We start from the raw sequence: 20,612 nt of genomic DNA, 5'->3' as shown, positions 1-20,612 counted from the left end.
AAGTTAGGGAAAGTAGAAATTTAGAAGTAATTAGAGATAAAGCTACTCAGAGCATCGAGAAGCTGCAAGAATACAATAAGTTACGCACGGACCTTAAGAGAAAGACTCCTAAAGAGTACCAGACGGACGATTTAGTTATGATCAAAAACTTCGATTCTCATGTAGGCGTATCCAAAAAGCTAATTCCAAAATTCAAAGGACCATACAGAGTAACAAAGGTGCTTCGTAATGATAGGTATGTCTTGGAGGATGTTGAAGGTTTTCAACAGTCTAGGCTTCCTTATAAGGGAGTTTGGGCAGTAGCAAATATACGACCATGGATTAATAATGCAAATAGTTAAGAGATCAGGAGCTCTCTGGTCAGGATGGCCGAATTGTAGCAAGCACACACACACACATACATATTCCTAAGCATCTGTCATACATACATACTACGTTAAGTTAGGTCACACTATTATTAAACACACATTAACATCTCTGTTACTCTTAAGAAACACTATGCTTGTCTCACTCCCTCATACTGTATACCCCCAACGCTTGTGAAATAGGCTAAGCCTGTACAAATCTGTGCAATAAAGATCACTTTTGCTGCGACCGCCGAATAAGAAACACCCAGAAAGTGCCGTCTACATATCGATTGACCAAAAAAAAGTTTGCCACGCCCACTTTAACGCAAACAAACTTCAAAAAGTCGTAATATGAACGCGGATATCTCGGAAAATATCAAAGATAGAGAATTGGGATTTCAGATTTAGATTCCGTAGGCTTGAGCGCAGCGCAAGCTTATTACGCGAACATGCCACGCCCATAAACCGCCCAAGCCTGTGGCGCCTACAATTTTCATGCTAGAAAAAAATTTTTAACTGAAACTTATTAGTCTCGTCAATACCTATCGATTGACCCAAAAAAAATGTGCCACGCCCACTCTAACGCCCATATCGCTTAAATCTGTCTACCGCCCACATAACCATATATTGAGATCAGGGTTAGGTGGCGCATTTCAGTCTCGCTTTGCTGCTTGCATATCTACATTACCCCTTTGTCCCTTTTAGCTGAGTAACGGGTATCTGATAGTCGAGGTACTCGACTATAGCGTTCTTCCTTGTTTTTTTTTAATGATTTTTTGACCTATTTTCCCTTATCTTACTTTAATTTGAGAGGGTGAGAAGGCAAGGTTAGTATTCGGCAGCTCATCGCATGTTGGTAAACTGCTAATTAGAAATCATAAGAACTGAAAGTAGTCATTAAACAGAATCAGGTAAATAAACATAAATATCAAACAACTTATTATTTGAGCAAAATACATCGCGCTAGGCGACGCTCAAATACGGTTCATATCTCAATCTACACTCATAGAAATTTTACTGTAAAATCGCCCTAAAAACAAGGAAAATCGCCGTAGAACGGGGGTCAATGGCGACTGGGTAACAAAAACAACATTTTTTAAATATAGGCATGTATTGGTCTTACATTTAACGTTAGGGCGATTTCATGCTTAGGGCGATTTTTCTAGTATTTAGAAAAATAACTTTATGAGTTTAGAAATCTTAGAAATATTCTCACTAATAACAACTAATTATGTTTTATTTTGCCCAATTCGACTAAAAACATTTCAAAACTGATATTTTAATGTACCATACATATTTTTTTGGTTATTATTTTAACATGTTTTGCTTTGCCCTTGCACACAAAATTTTTTAAAAATCCAATTCTTAGAACTCGCACAAAAAAGGAAAATAAATGTTTACTCTTTGTGGTCTCGAACTCACGCCATTTATATGATTTTGAAAGTTCTAGACCGATTTTCAAATATCAAGTGTAATTTTCTAGTTTTAAGGGCGATTTCAGATGAGTTTTTGTTCTACGAAATAATGCGATTTTTCCCTCAATATGAGAATTCGCAATAAATAATAAAACAATTTGGCATTTTAGAAAAATGAACCCTACAAAGGGTTTTTACGGCGATTTTTTAGTATTAAGAAAAATATGTTTGAGTGTAGTAGTAGTGAAATCTGATAAAGTATTTCTTTTTAAGTGAAAAAGTATCCGAGGCTTTTAAAAAATACTGTAGGAAAGTTAGATTCCATTCCAATTAATAATCCGTGTAGAAAGTTATCACTCAATATTATTTCCGCGACGGTCCAAAATACAGGCCCGTTCATATAATCGGAAAGGAATCCAGCGGAGATGCGTACATTTTAATATCATAACTGTGATAAGAGGTCGGTCGGACACTCCAATAAGTGCCAGCAGGTGGAACGCAGCTACGATAACCAGCGCGACCCAAAATGAAAGACGAATAAAATCACCTTGACAATACTCGTGATAACGATAGCAAAACACCATACCATTTTGGTATTTCTTTATTATCGTTATTTTTGTTTTTGTGCCTTTAGTCTACAATTTCCTGTGGACTGAGATTAAAACAGAAAATAATTCTTCGTAACTTACTTATGGTGACTTTCTTATTTTAATGGTAAATTGCTTTAAATAAAACGGATTTTTTTTAAAAATGTATTTTTATTTTTTTTTCAAAGGTAAAGCGCCTTAAAAACAAGGCAAGTGCCCTAAAATTAAATAAGATAATATGTCAAAAAACACCGAAGCTATAATTTGTTTCATATTATTTTCCTACCAATTTTTCGATCGTTCCTATGGCAGCTATATGATATAGTCGTCCGATTTTGATAAAATTAAATTCGAAATTCAGAACTAATTAAAAAATCTTATTTCCAAGCGTAGGAGGTTATATGTTAAAAAACACCGAAGTTATAATTTGTTTCATATTATTTTCCTACCAATTTTCCGATCGTTCCTATGGCAGCTATATGATATAGTCGTCCGATTTTGATAAAATTAAATTCGAAATTCAGAACTAATTAAAAAATGTTATTTCCAAGCGTTGGAGGTTATATGTTGAAAAACACTGAAGCTATAATTTGTTTCATATTATTTTTCCAAAAATTTTCCGATCGTTCCTATGGCAGCTATATGATATAGTCGTCCGATTTCGATAAAATTTAATTCAAAACTAATTAAAAAATGTTATTTCCAAGCTTAGGAGGTTACACCAAAGATATAATTTTTTTTTAATTTTTTTGTCCGATTATTCCTATGGGAGCTATAAGATATAGTTGTCCGATCCGGCTGGTTCCGACTTATATACCGCCTGCAAAAGATATAAGACTTTTGGGAAAGTTTCAGCCCGATAGCTTTAAAACTGAGAGACTAGTTTGCGTAGAAACGGACGGACAGACGGACAGACGGACATGGCTAGATCGACTGGTCTAGTCATGCTGATCAAGAATATATATACTTTATGGGGTCGGAAACGTCTCCTTCACTGCGTTGCAAACTTCTGACTGAAATATATAAACCCTCTGCAAGGGTATAAACAGTGTTTGGACAATGTCCAATGGACATGTTTGTTGGTTTTCGGCAAACTTTTTGTGGAATTGTTTTAGGATTACTTGACTTAATGTTCATTTTTTATAATTTAAAGGGTGAGATGCAAGGCAAAGTTATTATTCGGCCACTCAACGCTCAAATGTTGGTAAACTCTAATTACACTCATAGAAATTTAACTGAAATCGCCCTAAAAACAAGGAAAATCGACCTAAAACGGGGGTCAATGGCGACTTGGTAACAAAATAAGGGCAAAATTTTCTAAAAATAGGCATGTATTGGTCTTACATTTAGGGCGATTTTTCTTAGATCTAGGGATAATTTTCTTAAGTCTAGGGCGTTTTTTTTGTTTTCAAAGGTAATAATTTTTCAAATAAGAAAATATTTTAAGCATCAACGGCGGTATTTCTTGAAATTATGGTGAAGCGCCCTAAAAACAAGAGCAAGTGCCCTAAATATTAAAACTAATTTAAAAAAAAGTGTTTGAACACGTTTTTTTTTTTGCTGTTACTTTTTTTCAGGAATTTTTTTAGGATTATTTGACATAGTTGTCTTTTTTTACTATAATTTGAGAGGGTGAGAAGGTACAACGGAATGTACGGCAAAATTTTTGGTGTGGATTTTCGATGTGGATTTTCGATTTTGCTAATGTGCGTTGTCCGTTTAAAGCTCTTTGGTTGTGTTGGTGAATCATTTCGTGTGGTCTGCTGCAATAAGGGCTCAATGTAGGCCAGGGGTCTAGTCGCTCAACCGCGGGAATTGCAGGTCGAGTTCAACCCCGACTGGGAACAACTTTTTTTTTATGCAATCTTTTTTTTTTTAATTAATGAAAATCATGAGTGCTATTCACATAAAATGCTAATGCTAGATACATTGATTAGAGTTTTGCTGTACAAACATTGTTAGTGGCTAGACTCCCCAGACAAATGTAACAGTAGCAATAAGCTAAATTTACTTCGTCATAAATAAATAAATATCTGGGGATCTTTGAACAGTAAAGCTTTAATCTAGTTATCAAAAATTTGCATTTTGCACTCACCATATTCAACAAAATATAATGAAAAATCGTTTTCTCGAGTACACATTACGCTTTTATTCAAAGTGAATTACTTATTGTGTTCATGTTTTTATTGTTATTGGATATATTTTTAAAGTCTTTGATATGTAATTTACACAAAAAAAATATATCTATAGAAGCGATTAATTGCTAAAGTCCCAATTGGTACATCTAAAATAAATGTCGGCTATAAAAACATAATTTAAAATATTAAAAAAAAACTAAAAACAAACTATAAATATAAAAAATCTATCTATAAAAAAAATAATCAAAAAAGTACAGCTAAAAAAATATTAAAATAAAAAAAAACTATAAAAAAAATTAGTTGAATCCAGCCTCTGAGTGGACTCGAACATGGAACTCAAATCCATTATCCACGGGTCACCAACATACGCAGAGCGCCACAGCCCGCTTATAATTCGCATAAGCAATGCGTCTCTTAGATCGATTCCTTTTCGTCAACATAATTCAAGAATCGACAATTGAGACAAAAATTGAATTTTGACTTTTTTACAGCGCGGAGTGTCGTGAGCGAGATAGCAAGAGAGAGGGAGAGAGAAGGAAGCAAAGCAACGGCATTCTAAAAATAGATTCCTATACGTGTAAGGGTTGCTTTGCAAAAATTAGCCCGCCTGTGTACATTTTCTTACTCCTAGTTACGCATCTTGTTATTCTATGGTCTTTGGTGCAGCAAGGTTATTATTTTGCCGCTCCACGCATGTTGGTAAACTGCTAGCTAATTAGTGTCAAATGAACTGAAAGTAGTCATTAAACAGAATCATGGAAATAAATAAACATATATATATAAAACAACTTACTTCCTGAGAAATATCTTCGTGGTCGGAGCGAGAATCGAACTCACGACCGCTGGGTTCGCAGTCGAGAGCGCTACCGCTGCACCAAAGACGCATCGCGCTAGGCGACGCGCAAAAAGGGTCCATATCTCAATTTGTTCTAGGAACAAATTCTCAATTTAATTCTAAGAAATATTCTCACTAACGACAACAAATTATGCTTTATTTTACCCAATTAGACTAAATACATTAAGAAACTATTATTTTAATGCAATATACATTATTTTATTTGTTATTTTGACGTGTTCTAAAGTTTTGTTTGCCTCTGCACACAAAATTATTTAAGAATTCAAAAAGAAAAATAAATGTTGACTCTTCGTGGGCTCGAGCTCACGCCATTTAGATGAGTTTGAAAGTTCAACGCATTAGGCCGCTAGGCCACCGATTTTCAAATTTCAAGGGCGACTTTCTAGATTCAAGGGCGATTTTGGATGATTTTTTGTTCTACGAAATAAGGCGATTTGCCCTAAGTATCAGAAAATATTAAAAGCATATGCTCGGAAAAATTCGGCCTAAATAATAGAAATTTTTGAAAAATTAACCCTGAAACATATTTTCTATGGCGATTTTTCGTATATTTAGGGCAATTTTTCTTAATGCTAGGGCGATTTCATGTTTAGGGCGATTTTTCTAGTATTTAGAAAAATAATTTTATGAGTGTAGAAATCATAAAAACTGAAAGTAGTCATTAAACGGAATCAGGAAATAAATGTCAAACAACTTACTTTTTGAGAAAAATATTTGTGGTTGCTGCGAGAATCGAACTCACGACCGCTGGGTTCGCAATCGAGAGCACTTTCGCTGCACCACAGACACATCGCGATAGGCGACGCGCCAAAACGGTTCATACATCAATTTAGAAATCTATGAAATATTCTCACTAATTACAACAAATTATATTTTATTTTACCCAATTCGACTAAGGACAATTTTATAGTTTCAAGGGCGATTTTAGATGACTATTTGTTCTACGAAATATGCCAAATTTGCCCTAAATATAAGAAAATATTAAAAGCATATGCTCAAAAAAATTCGCAAATAATGAAACAAATTTGGCATTTTAGAAAACTTAACCCTAAAACATATTTTCTAAGGCGATGTTTCCTTTATTTAGGCCGATTTTTCTTAACGTTAGGGCGATTTAACTTTTAGGGCGATTTTTCTAGTATTCAGAAAAATAGTTTTATGAGTGTAGTAAAATTGTAATAAAAATATTACTATTTAGTTAAATATTTTGCTTATAATAAAAAAATGTATGTATCTACATAAATTGTACAACAACTTACCATATAATTGATGGGAAAAATCCGTAAAAAGCTTGTTATTTTTATATGTATCTGTGGCAGTTTCGCCGACTCTTGTAAGTAGCGACCGAGCACGCAAATCTACCATAGACAAATGTTTTCCGCCAAAACTTTTTCACTGCGTCGCGTTCAACAACCAGACTTGTTCCCGTACCCGCAATTGCTGCGAGAATTTTCTGTCTCACTTAACGATGTTTAATTACGAAATACACGGGGACCGTTAGAATAGGAACATTTATGTTTTTCTTTTCCGTTTCGTTGTTCTTATTGTTAGTACTGGCACTGCTGAAAAGCTCTAGGCATGCGATCTTGATGTTAAGCATTCGGGGGCACTCGTTTTTGGCAGTGCCGAGCCACTCGCTAACAACCTTCGCGCTTTGATATTATAAATTTAATAGATTCAAGTTTAGAATCGTGCTTTTCTTTTGCCTCTCTGAAGCTGTGCGTTGTTTTCGATTTCAGCGAATGTATGTACATATGTATTCATATGTACGTTTCTAGTCACGAGTGTGGGTTCCAATGTGCGACTGTGTGCGTGTGATTGCTGTTTATTATCAACTGGGCAACTAACAATAGTTGTTTTTATCTCTGCGAACATTTACTCGGCACTTTAAGCAATATTGACCTAGGTTGTTATGTATGTATATATGTGTGTGGTAGTATATGTACCTATAACGTAAGAACTATTTGATATTCAGCTTCACTTAAACCATTCGATGCTTTGCACTTCCTACATAGTTTTACTTTTGTCAACTCTCCAAAAACTTGTTTAATTTCGTTAGATGTTAACGCGCACACAACATAAAAAAATGGATTTTAAAATATCACTTGCGTTAGAAAATACAAATATGTCATGATATTTAATCAAAAACTTGTCTTCGTAAGGCAATCAAGATAATTGGGTATAGCGATTATGTTCCTTGCAATTTAGGTTTCTAAAACTACTCGAGGTCCAAGTTCCCGGAGAACGTCCGTCTGCGTTGTCAGCTCGTCAAATAATACATACGAGAACTGAAAAATTCGCCGAGAACAAAGCTCGCAGAGGCAGAGGGAGCTGCGTCGACTGCGTAGTCGGCGCAGAACGAAAGTTGCTGTATGTGTATGCGTGAACCGGCATTTGACGCAGCTGTTTCAAGCACACACACTACACTAGGAATTCTTTAAAGGTGGTCCGCCTTCGCAGTTTTTGAATTATATTATTCGCAAATGTTGTTGATAGGCGTCGGCGCCGACGCCGACTGCGACAGCGACGCACGCAGCAGAGTTCTACTTACTCAATATAATGTTTGTTATGATATCTTAGCACACGTAAAAAATGCCGACGTTCCGGTGACCGTTGGTTTTGAATTAAATTCTCGATGGACACTTGGCTTTCCATTCTTATCGCCCATGCTGCCGCTCGCTGGATGACGTATCCGTCTGAATTCTCTGAACGTCAGACTTGTTTACAAAGAGTGTGGATTTGTTGCAGCCAGGAGTTGCCAGTCACTGCAAAGTTAGTCCATGTGGCATGTTTGAGTAAACAAACTTGCGCTGCTTACAAAGCTGAAGAATCTGAAAATGAAATCCCAACTCTCTGTCCTTGATAGTTTCCGAGATATCAGCATTCATATGGACGATTTCTTGAAGTTTGTTGTCGGTTTGTGAGCGTAGGCTTTGCAAATTTTTTTTTAGGTCAGTTGATAGGTATTGGCGAGAACAATACATGACAGTTACATTTTTTTTTCTAGCTCATAAACTGTAGGAGCCACCGTTTTTGTCGGTTTGTGGTCTTCAGGGTGAAGTTCGCGGAACAAACTTGCGCTGCGTACGAAGATAATAAATCTAAATCTGAAATCAGCTCTTTAGCTCTTATAGTTTCCGAGATCACAGCGTTCACACGGACAGATGGACAGACGGACGATTATTGCCCCTGATACACCCAGAAAAATAAATGACCTAAAATTAAAAAAAATGGCCTAGAATTAAGGTAAAATGGTCCTAAACCTGGAGCTAAGTCAATGTATGGCCTAAAATGTAGGATTCCATTCTCATCAGTACCTATCGATTGACCCAAAAAGTTTTGCCACGCCCACTTTAATGCCCACAAACTTCAAAAAATCGTAAGTATGAACGCGGAAACTATAAAAGATAGAGAGTTGGGATTTAAGATATAGATTCCGTAGCCTTGTACGCAGTGCAATTGTGTGAAACACAAACCGCCCAAATCAGTGGCGCCCACAATTTCCATGCTATATAAAAAATTTCAACTGAAATGTATTAGTCTCGTCAATACCTATCGATTGATCCACGCCCACAAACCGCTTAAGCCTGTGGCGCCCATATCGCCTAAATCTGCCTACCATATCCATATATTGAGATCGCGGGTAGGTGGCGCATTTCAATCTCGCTTGCATATCTCCATTTCCTTTTGGTCCCTTTAGCTGAGTGACGGGTATCTGATAGTCGAGATACTCGACAATAGCGTTCTTCCTTGTTATATTTACATCTTGTAATTTATAGATTAATTTCAGTTATTATTTCGGTTTCAATTTGAAACTTAAAGTGTGTTTACATCATAGTCTACGTGTTAAGGTAAAGGAGAGAAAAATAAATTGACAAATGGGAGATCCAACAAACTTGTCTTAAAAGCAAATCAGTTTTCTCGATTCGATATTCAGCTGTATAGCGCCAATACTGGACTTGCTTTGATTATTGCATCAAATTTTAGAAAATAACATCTTATTAGGCTTTCAGAAATCAGCTGTCATTAAATCAAGCCGAAAAATTCTTAGCTGGCCGTCTGAGTCCCTGTCCAGGCTATCTTTCACATTAACGCTCGAGAAAACCAAATTTCCTTAGCAGGGACTATATCTGTCCGAGAAGTGTTATTCTGCACTCGAGAATATGGACCTTAACATTGTTCCACGATTTCAATAATATTTTTTTTGTCCGCCATCCTCAGACACAATATCTTCCGTCCCATACGCAAAACATGTGTTTTTATACCCTTGCAGAGGGTACATTTATTTTAGTCAAAAGTTTGCAACGCAGTAAAAGTTTGCATCGCAGTAAAGGAGGCGTTTCCGACCCAATAAAGTATAAATGTTCTTGATCAGCATCATTAGACGAGTCGATCTAGCCATGTCCGTCTGTAAGACTATGCGCAAACTAGTCTCTTAAGCCTAGTACTCAGATCGGCTAAGAGTTTCACTAGTCGAAAAATCGTATTCTTTGTAGTGTGACCGAAGTTTTCAAAGTTCACCCGCAATGCATGTAGCAAGGTCTTACTGTCAAGCAGTTGGACTTGTTGATAAACGGAAAACAAATCAACTGGAGCAATTTAAAATGAAGAGCCTGCTGGTGCACAAAGAAATTAACATAAAAATAAATGGAATGTTCAACGAATGTTTTATTTATGTAAATTAGTAGTTTAAAGCATTTTATCTCGTCCCACGGATGCTTCGCCATCTTTCCTGCGCCATCGCAGTCCAGCTCCGAGTCCCAATAGGCATATTGGACCTTGAGGAAGTGGAAGCCGGATTGGGAACGGGGTTGATCCGCTGATGCTGCAGGTAGTCGCCCAGCATCCTGGTAGTGGCTGGCTATGGCTTCTTCAACTGTTCCTTAGCGGGCGGCCTATTTTCTATTTTTGGTGGTGTCCGAAGAACTCGTCGGAGATGGTGGTTCTGCTAAAAAGATACTTCTATTAGTACAACGCAACCAGATACTTCTGGCGAGATCTTACTTTCTTTGCGAGGACACGCCCGGCAGGATGTCCACGAAGGGAGCGCAGTCTCACTCGGCATGTTCCTTCCCACTGGGATTCTCTAGTGGATCTCCTCCAGCACTTCAACTATTCTGCGGATTTGCCCTGTTGTGGTATTGCTCCCTGTCGGTGAAATCCCACAATAAAAGGCAAGATGAGAGATGAAACTTTCTCAAAAGTCGTATTTATATTACAGGTAGTATATAAGTCGGAACGAGCCGGATCGGACAACTATATCATATATAAAAAATATTTAAAAAAAATTTTTTTAAATTGTAACTTAGTTGTTTTTTGACATTTAAACTTCCACTCTTGGGAGTATCATTCTTTTGATATTTCAGAATTCGAATAAAATCAAATCAAATCGTTCGATAATAATAATAAATAGGCCGTTAAATTTCGTTTTCGGTAAACATACACGGTAGTAAATTGAAATGGAACATTATCTTTAAATGGTTATAATTAATTTAGTTTTCTAAAACTCGGAAAGCTCTGTACATACAGTGCTCTCACTGGCACGACCTTCAAGGGTATAGAAAATTCGGCGTGCCGAAGTTAGCTTCCTTCCTTGTTATGTATCAAACAAAAACACCTCTTAACGAGGTAAAAAGTAGTGGCGAACGCACCTTTAACAAAAATTTCTGATTATGTATGTACTTATGTTGTACATCAGCGGAGTCGGCAGCTTCCCATTGAACGGGCGTGGGGAATAGCTCTGCTCGGTCTCTGCCCGTCACACAGTATGGAACATCGATCGGCGAATACACATCAATAAGCTGCCCCGTAAACATTTCTTGCAAAAATGAAAGACAAAATGTCATTGTATTGCGTTCGTACCGCTGATCTTCATATGTATATGTACATTGTACACTGTAGGTACAATACATTTTGGTGTATTGGCCTGGGTGATTGACCTGCGATTTCTTTTGTAACGATGATAACAGTACAAAAAATAACTAAAATAATGGTGTGTAAATAAACAACGAAGGCGCAGAATTAAAACAATCCAGAGAAAGAGCACAAAACTTTAGACGGCGAGGAAAGCGGCTCTGCACGCATTTCCTGCGCTACTCACGGATTTGGAAAGGGGTTCAGACGGTGCAATAAATTCGAACTTCATCCCTTTTCGACAACGACCAGCATAACAAAAACCACAAGCCCTACCCCAGAAGGTCTGGCAACTTGCAAGAAGAGCAAGAGGCTAGCGGGCAGCCAAGTCTGCAGCGGCAGATTCCGAAGAAATGTTCGCGTGGCGGCCGTGCAACGGCTTTTGACGCCATCGAGGACGTGCAACGGTTTTTGCCCATAATGCACATGCACGGAGTGGGGGTGGTAGTTGATGGGGACGAATCGTGCACGCCTTTGTCGGGTCGTGGGTATTCGCCTGCCACTTCCCTTTTGGCTGCTGCCCCTCTTATACCAGAGAAGACGATTATCACAGTGGGCGTGGCCGGGAATTGAGTGGAATTTGGATTCCGTTTTGCTGAAAAGAGATTAAATCATTATACCCGTTACTCGTAGAGTAATAGGGTATACTAAATTCGTCGGAAAGTATGTAACAGGCAGAAGGAAGCGTTTCCGACCCCATAAAGTACATATATTCTTGATCAGGATCACTAGCCGAGTCGATCTAGCCATTTCCGTCTGTCTGTCCGTCCGGATGAGCTCTGAGAAACTATGAGCTAGGCTATTGAGATTTGGCATTCATATTCCTGAGCTTCTTATGCAGTGCAAGTTTGTTTCAGCAGCGTGGCACGTCCACAAACCGCCCAAAACTGTGGCTCCTACAGTTTTGATGCTAGAGTACAAATTTTAACTGAAATGAGTTGTTCTCATCAATGCATTTGCAACGCCCACTTTAACGCCCACAAACTTTAAAAAATCGTAAGTATGAACGCGGATATCTCGGAAAATATCAAAGATCGAGAAATGGGACTTAAGATTTAGATTCCGTAGGCTTAAGGGCAGCGCAAGTTTGTTACGGGAATATGCCACGCCCACTCTAACGCCCTCAAGCCGCCCAAGCCTGTGGCGCTCATAATTTTCATGCTAGATACAAAATTTTTACTGAAATGTATTGGTCTCGTCAATATCTATCGATTTATCCAAAAAAAAACGTTGCCACGCCCACAAGCGAAAGTTTGTTTCAGAAGAGTGCCACGCCCACTCTAACGCCCACAAACCGCCCAACACAGTGGCTCCTACAGTTTTGATGCTAGAACAAAAATTTTAACTGAAATGTATTATTCTCATCAATACCTACCGATTGACCTAAAAAAAGTTTGCCGCGCCCACTTTAACGCCCACAAACTTCAAAAAATCGTAAATATGAACGCGGATATCTCGGAAAATATCAAAGATCGAGAAACGGGATTTCAGACTTAGATTCCGTAGGCTTGAGCGCAGCGCAAGTATCTTACGCGAATATGCCACTCCCACTCTAACGCCCACAAACCGCCCAAATCTGTGGCGCCCACAATTTTCATGCTAGATAAAAAATTTTAACTGAAATGTATTGGTCACGTCAATACCTATCGATTGATTTAAAAAAAAAGTTTGCCACGCCCACTCTAACGCCCGCAAGCCGCCCAAGCCTGTGGCGCCCACAATTTTCGTGCTAGATAAATAATTTTAACTGAAATGTATTGGACTCGTCAATACCTATCGTTTGATTTTAAAAAAAAACTTTGCCACGCCCACTCTAACGCCCACAACGCTTAAATCTGTCTACCGTAGGTGGCGCATTTGCTGCTTGCATATCTCCATTTTCCTTTGGTCCCTTTAGCTGAGTAACGGGTATCTGATAGTCGAGGTACTCGACTATAGCGTTCTTCCTTGTTTTTTCCTATTATTCCTATTGGAGCTATAAGATATAGTTGTCCGATCCGGCTGGTTCCGACTTATATACTACCTTCAAAAGTTATAAGACTTTTGGTAGCTTCTAAACTGATAGACTAGTTTGCGTAGAAACGGACGAACAGACGGACATGGCTAGATCGACTCGTCTAGTCATGCTGATCAAGAATATATACACTTTATGGGGTCGGAAACGTCTCCTTCACTGCGTTGCAAACTTCTGACTGAAATCAATATACCCTCTGCAAGGGTATACAAAAAATTCAACTGAAATGTATTAGTCTCGTCAAAACTTATCGATTGATCCAAAAATTTGACACGCCTACTCTAGCGCCCATAACGCTTAAATCTGTCTACCGCCCACATAACCATATATTGAGATCAGAGGTAGGTGGAGCATTTCAGTCTCGCTTTGCTGCTTGCATATCTCCATTTCAATTTTGTCCCCTTAGCTGAGTAACGGGTATCTGATAGTCGAGGTACTCGACTATAGCGTTCTTCCTTGTTTTTATAATTGGGTCGCTGCCGCATGTTTACCAACAAAACTGTTTGTGAATTAGAAAGGCATAGTGTACTTACTTACACAGGAGAGTGTATGAACAATAAACATATACATATATGTGAAACAAGAAAGAAAGCTAACTTCGGCATGCCGAAGTTTCTATACCCTTGCAGGTCGTTCCTGTGGGAGCATTCTATGTACAGGGCTTTCCGATTTTTAGAAAACTAAAAACTAATTACAACAATTTTAAGAGAACGTTTAATTTTGATGTACTACCATGTATGTTTACCGAAAACGAAATATAAAGGTCTATGTATTATTTTGACTTTAATGCTCTGATCGTTCCTATTTGATGGAGTCGTCCGATTTGATTTAAATTTTATTCGAAGCTCCGAAATATTAAAAGAATAAAATTCCCCAGAGTAGAAGTTAATATGTCAAAAAACAACAAAGTTTAATTTATTTGAACATGCTTTCAATAATAGTTTTTTGATCAGTCCTATGGGAGCTATATGATATAGATGGCTGATCTGGCTCCTTCCAACATATATACTACCTGCAACAGGAATAAGACTCACGACCTTCACACACTCAGAATAAAATTCACCCTAATTTTAAGAAAATCGGCCGTGATTTTAAGACGCCATTGAATTAATAAATATTTTCATGTTTTTAGAAAAAAACAAGGAAGAACGCTATATTCGAGTACCTCGACTATCAGATACCCGTTACTCAGCTAAAAGGACCAAAGGAAAATGGAGATATGCAGCAAAGCGAGGTTGAAATGCGCCACCTACCGGCGGTAGACAGATTTAAGCGTTGTGGGCGTTAGAGTGGGCGTGGCAAAGTTTTTTTTGGATCAATCGATAGGTATTGACAAGACCAATACATTTCAGTTAAAATTTTGTATCTAGCATGAATATTGTGGGCGCCACAGGCTTGGGCGGTTTGTGGGCGTTAGAGTGGGCGTGGCACATTCGCGTGACAAACCTGCGCTGCGCTCAAGCCTACGGAATCTAAATCTGAATACCCATTTCTCTATCTTTGATATTTTCCGAGATATCTGCGTTCATATTTACGATTTTTTGAAGTTTGTGGGCGGTTTGTGGGCGTTCAAGTGGGCGTGGCAAACTTTTTTTTGGGTCAATCGATAGGTATTGATGAGAACAATACATTTCAGTTAAAATTTTTATTCTAGCATGAAAACTGTAGGAGCCTCAGTTTTGGGCGGTTTGTGGGCGTTAGAGTGGGCGTGGCATTCTGCTGAAACAAACTTGCGCTGCGTAAGAAGCTCAGGAATCTGCACGCCTAATCTCAATAGCCTAGCTCTTATAGTTTCCAAGATCTCAGCGTTCATCCGGACGGACAGACAGACGGACAGACGGACAGACGGACAGACGGACAGACGGACATGGCTAGATCGACTCGGCTAGTGATCCTGATCAAGAATATATATACTTTATGGGGTCGGAAACGCTTCCTTCTGCCTGTTACATACTTTCCGACGAATCTAGTATACCCTTTTACTCTACGAGTAACGGGTATAATTACAATTTTTGCTTCAATTAATTGGATGTTTTTCTTGATATGTTCTTGAAATGATGGTAACTTTTCACTTAATTGTAAAAAGCAAATACCTACTTTTCCAAGAAAAAGTGAAATATTTTTATACTTTTTGAGGGCGGTCTAGCTGTTAGATGCGGTCACTAAACTATTGTACAATAGTACCTGGTTCGAGCTCACGCCACGACAAGTGCGCCTTTACTTATTTATAATTTGGTTGATGTTATTTAGTTTTGATTCTCATTAGTTTTATTACATTACTAGTAGAGTATACTATATTCGTCGGAAAGTATGTAACACGAAGAAGTAGCGTTTCCGTAAAGTGTATACATTCTAGATCAGGATCACTAGCCGAGGCGATCTAGCCAAGTCCGTCTGTCTGTCTGTCCGTAGGAACGCTGAGATTTAGGAAACTCTAAGAGCTAGAATGTTGGGATTTGGCATGTAGATTCTTGGACTTTCTGCGCAGTTTGTTTCCACTCTAACGCCCACAATCGCCCATAACGCAAAAAACCGTCTAGCGTCTACATTTAAATGAGATTTTTATACCCGTTACTCGTAGAGTAAAAGGGTATACTAGATTCGTCGGAAAGTATGTAACAGGCAGAAGGAAGCGTTTCCGACCCCATAAAGTATATATATTCTTGATCAGGATCACTAGCCGAGTCGATCTAGCCATGTCCGTCTGTCCGTCTGTCCGTCTGTCCGTCTGTCCGTATGAACGCTGAGATCTCGGAAACTATAAGAGCTACAATACTGGGATTTGGCATGCAGATTCCTGAGATTCCTGCGCAGCGCAAGTTTATTTCAAAAGAGTGCCACGCCCACTCTAACGCCCACAAACCGCACAAAACTGTGGATCCTACAGTTTTGATGCTAGAACAAAAATTTTAACTGAAATGTATTGTTCTCATCAATACCTACCGATTGACCCAAAAAAAAGTTTGCCACGCCCACTATAACGCCCATAAACCGCCCACAAACTTCAAAAAATCGTAAATATGAACGCGGATATCTCGGAAAATATCAAAGATCGAGAACCGGGATTTCAGATTTAGATTCCGTAGGCTTGAGCGCAGCGCAAGTTTGTTACGCAAATATGCCACGCCCACTCTAACGCCCACAAACCGCCCAAATCTGTGGCGCCCACAATTTTTATGCTAGATCAAAAATGTTAACTGAAATGTATTAGCCTCGTCAATACCTATCGATTGATTTAAAAAAAACTTTGCCACGCCCACTCTAAAGCCCACAACGCTTAAATCTGTCTACCGCCGGTAGGTGGCGCATTTGCTGCTTGCATATCTCCATTTTGCTTTGGTCCCTTTAGCTGAGTAACGGGTATCTGATAGTCGAGGTACTCGACTATAGCGTTCTTCCTTGTTTTCTTATTAACAGTACCCATCTTCATGCCATATTCAAATCGGACCATAAATTAAACAAAACAATAATACTTAATTTGCAAACTAAATAAATAAAAGGTCGCTGAAGCCGTATTAAGTTTTCGAACAAAGTCGCGTAATTCTGTCGGTCCTTACAAATCTTTTCTTTATCATTTACCTGTTTGTCTTTACACTTAATCGTATTTGTCGCGGGTTCACTAGAATTGTCCTCCACTTCAGGCTGCTCTTCGTACTGCTCCAAAAAGAAACGTTTTCTGGCGCGTGGCATGATCTTCACAGTTTGGCCTTTCAATGACGAAAGCCCGCTGCCACTGCTAGCGACCCTTCCGCTCTTGTGTCGTTCTCTTTTCTACTCTCCCCCACACTATACACACACACTTATGAGAGCTTTCCGGTATTCCTTTTTGATGCGGCCACCAGCATCCTTCAATTTCGCTTACACCAGCGCAAAGACTAAAGTTGACGACAGAAACTGTTGTCTCAATCTGGAGAGCAGAAAAATAATAATATCATATTAATATGAATTCGCATCTTTTTGATTTATTTATCATAACAAACGTAACATCGAAAAGTCTTCAAAAAAGTACACCGAGAATATTAAAACCCCTTTTAATTTGCATAGATTATTTATTTTAAATATATTTCGGTGTGTGTAGTCCAGCCACCGAAAAGCACGTGGCGGTTTCCAAGGAGTAAATTATTTCAAATTAGACCAACATCAAGTACATTGATATGACTTGTCTCATATTAACATGAATTCGTATTTTATTAATATGAATTCGCATCAATTTGATATGTTTATCATATCAAACCTAACATCGAAAAGTTTTTAAAAAGTACACGGAGAAATTAAAATACCAAAACTGGTCATCAATCGGGTATTTTTACATATCAATTTTGGTCCCTTATGTTGCCATGTCAATATGGACATTTTCTAACATATCAAATTGAAATTTTCGAACGTATCAATAGGATATTTTTCATACCAAATTAATATGCGCACCAGTACTGTATTTTTATACCCTTGCAGAGGGTATTATGATTTCAGTCAGAAGTTTGCAATGCAGTGACAGATACGTTTCCGACCCCAAAAAGTATAAATATTCTGTCCGTCCGTTTCTACGCAAACTAGTCTCTCAGTTTTAAAGCTATCGGACTGAAACTTTCCCAAAAGTTTTCTTTCTTTTGCAGGTAGTATATTTAAGTCGGAACCAGTCGGATCGGACAACTATATTTTATAGCTCCCATGGGAATAATCGGAAAAAAAATTAAAAAAAAATTATATCTTTGGTGTTTTTATACCCGTTACTCGTAGAGTAAAAGGGTATACTAGATTCGTCGGAAAGTATGTAACAGAAGGAAGCGTTTCCGACCCCATAAAGTACATATATTCGTGATCAGGATCACTAGCCGAGTCGATCTAGCCATGTCCGTCTGTCCGTCTGTCAAGATGAACGCTGAGATCTCGGAAACTATAAGAGCTAGGCTACTGAGATTTGGCGTGCAGATTCCTGAGCTTCTTACGCATCGATTGATCCCACTCTCACGCCCATATCGCTTAAATCTGTCTACCGCCGGTAGGTGGCGCATTTCAATCTCGCTTTGCTGCTTGCATATCTCCATTTCCCATTGGTCCCTTTAGCTGAGTAACGGGTATCTAATAGTCGAGGTACTCGTCTGTCTGTCTGTCTGTCTGTCTGTCTGTCTGTCTGTCTGTCTGTCTGTCTGTCTGTCTGTCTGTCTGTCTGTCTGTCTGTCTGTCTGTCTGTCTGTCTGTCTGTCTGTCTGTCTGTCTGTCTGTCTGTCTGTCTGTCTGTCTGTCTGTCTGTCTGTCTGTCTGTCTGTCTGTCTGTCTGTCTGTCTGTCTGTCTGTCTGTCTGTCTGTCTGTCTGTCTGTCTGTCTGTCTGTCTGTCTGTCTGTCTGTCTGTCTGTCTGTCTGTCTGTCTGTCTGTCTGTCTGTCTGTCTGTCTGTCTGTCTGTCTGTCTGTCTGTCTGTCTGTCTGTCTGTCTGTCTGTCTGTCTGTCTGTCTGTCTGTCTGTCTGTCTGTCTGTCTGTCTGTCTGTCTGTCTGTCTGTCTGTCTGTCTGTCTGTCTGTCTGTCTGTCTGTCTGTCTGTCTGTCTGTCTGTCTGTCTGTCTGTCTGTCTGTCTGTCTGTCTGTCTGTCTGTCTGTCTGTCTGTCTGTCTGTCTGTCTGTCTGTCTGTCTGTCTGTCTGTCTGTCTGTCTGTCTGTCTGTCTGTCTGTCTGTCTGTCTGTCTGTCTGTCTGTCTGTCTGTCTGTCTGTCTGTCTGTCTGTCTGTCTGTCTGTCTGTCTGTCTGTCTGTCTGTCTGTCTGTCTGTCTGTCTGTCTGTCTGTCTGTCTGTCTGTCTGTCTGTCTGTCTGTCTGTCTGTCTGTCTGTCTGTCTGTCTGTCTGTCTGTCTGTCTGTCTGTCTGTCTGTCTGTCTGTCTGTCTGTCTGTCTGTCTGTCTGTCTGTCTGTCTGTCTGTCTGTCTGTCTGTCTGTCTGTCTGTCTGTCTGTCTGTCTGTCTGTCTGTCTGTCTGTCTGTCTGTCTGTCTGTCTGTCTGTCTGTCTGTCTGTCTGTCTGTCTGTCTGTCTGTCTGTCTGTCTGTCTGTCTGTCTGTCTGTCTGTCTGTCTGTCTGTCTGTCTGTCTGTCTGTCTGTCTGTCTGTCTGTCTGTCTGTCTGTCTGTCTGTCTGTCTGTCTGTCTGTCTGTCTGTCTGTCTGTCTGTCTGTCTGTCTGTCTGTCTGTCTGTCTGTCTGTCTGTCTGTCTGTCTGTCTGTCTGTCTGTCTGTCTGTCTGTCTGTCTGTCTGTCTGTCTGTCTGTCTGTCTGTCTGTCTGTCTGTCTGTCTGTCTGTCTGTCTGTCTGTCTGTCTGTCTGTCTGTCTGTCTGTCTGTCTGTCTGTCTGTCTGTCTGTCTGTCTGTCTGTCTGTCTGTCTGTCTGTCTGTCTGTCTGTCTGTCTGTCTGTCTGTCTGTCTGTCTGTCTGTCTGTCTGTCTGTCTGTCTGTCTGTCTGTCTGTCTGTCTGTCTGTCTGTCTGTCTGTCTGTCTGTCTGTCTGTCTGTCTGTCTGTCTGTCTGTCTGTCTGTCTGTCTGTCTGTCTGTCTGTCTGTCTGTCTGTCTGTCTGTCTGTCTGTCTGTCTGTCTGTCTGTCTGTCTGTCTGTCTGTCTGTCTGTCTGTCTGTCTGTCTGTCTGTCTGTCTGTCTGTCTGTCTGTCTGTCTGTCTGTCTGTCTGTCTGTCTGTCTGTCTGTCTGTCTGTCTGTCTGTCTGTCTGTCTGTCTGTCTGTCTGTCTGTCTGTCTGTCTGTCTGTCTGTCTGTCTGTCTGTCTGTCTGTCTGTCTGTCTGTCTGTCTGTCTGTCTGTCTGTCTGTCTGTCTGTCTGTCTGTCTGTCTGTCTGTCTGTCTGTCTGTCTGTCTGTCTGTCTGTCTGTCTGTCTGTCTGTCTGTCTGTCTGTCTGTCTGTCTGTCTGTCTGTCTGTCTGTCTGTCTGTCTGTCTGTCTGTCTGTCTGTCTGTCTGTCTGTCTGTCTGTCTGTCTGTCTGTCTGTCTGTCTGTCTGTCTGTCTGTCTGTCTGTCTGTCTGTCTGTCTGTCTGTCTGTCTGTCTGTCTGTCTGTCTGTCTGTCTGTCTGTCTGTCTGTCTGTCTGTCTGTCTGTCTGTCTGTCTGTCTGTCTGTCTGTCTGTCTGTCTGTCTGTCTGTCTGTCTGTCTGTCTGTCTGTCTGTCTGTCTGTCTGTCTGTCTGTCTGTCTGTCTGTCTGTCTGTCTGTCTGTCTGTCTGTCTGTCTGTCTGTCTGTCTGTCTGTCTGTCTGTCTGTCTGTCTGTCTGTCTGTCTGTCTGTCTGTCTGTCTGTCTGTCTGTCTGTCTGTCTGTCTGTCTGTCTGTCTGTCTGTCTGTCTGTCTGTCTGTCTGTCTG

At 39.6% G+C, this 20,612-nt stretch overlaps 1 protein-coding gene across 1 annotated transcript in view; it reads right to left on the bottom strand.

The window, feature by feature from the left end:
• Positions 1-7,627, bottom strand: part of LOC119558514 (Krueppel homolog 1) — a 41,031-nt gene extending 33,404 nt beyond the window's left edge. The window contains exon 1 of the mRNA XM_037872014.1: positions 6,603-7,627. Coding sequence (XP_037727942.1) covers positions 6,603-6,708 — 106 coding nt within the window. The 5' untranslated portion in view covers positions 6,709-7,627. The remainder of the gene's footprint in view (positions 1-6,602) is intronic.
• Positions 7,628-20,612: the final 12,985 nt, after the last annotated feature.

The sequence above is a fragment of the Drosophila subpulchrella genome, unplaced genomic scaffold (genome assembly GCF_014743375.2).
Source record: "Drosophila subpulchrella strain 33 F10 #4 breed RU33 unplaced genomic scaffold, RU_Dsub_v1.1 Primary Assembly Seq106, whole genome shotgun sequence".
Taxonomy (NCBI): Eukaryota; Metazoa; Arthropoda; class Insecta; order Diptera; family Drosophilidae; genus Drosophila; species Drosophila subpulchrella.
This window is presented reverse-complemented; position numbering and strand designations above follow the sequence as displayed.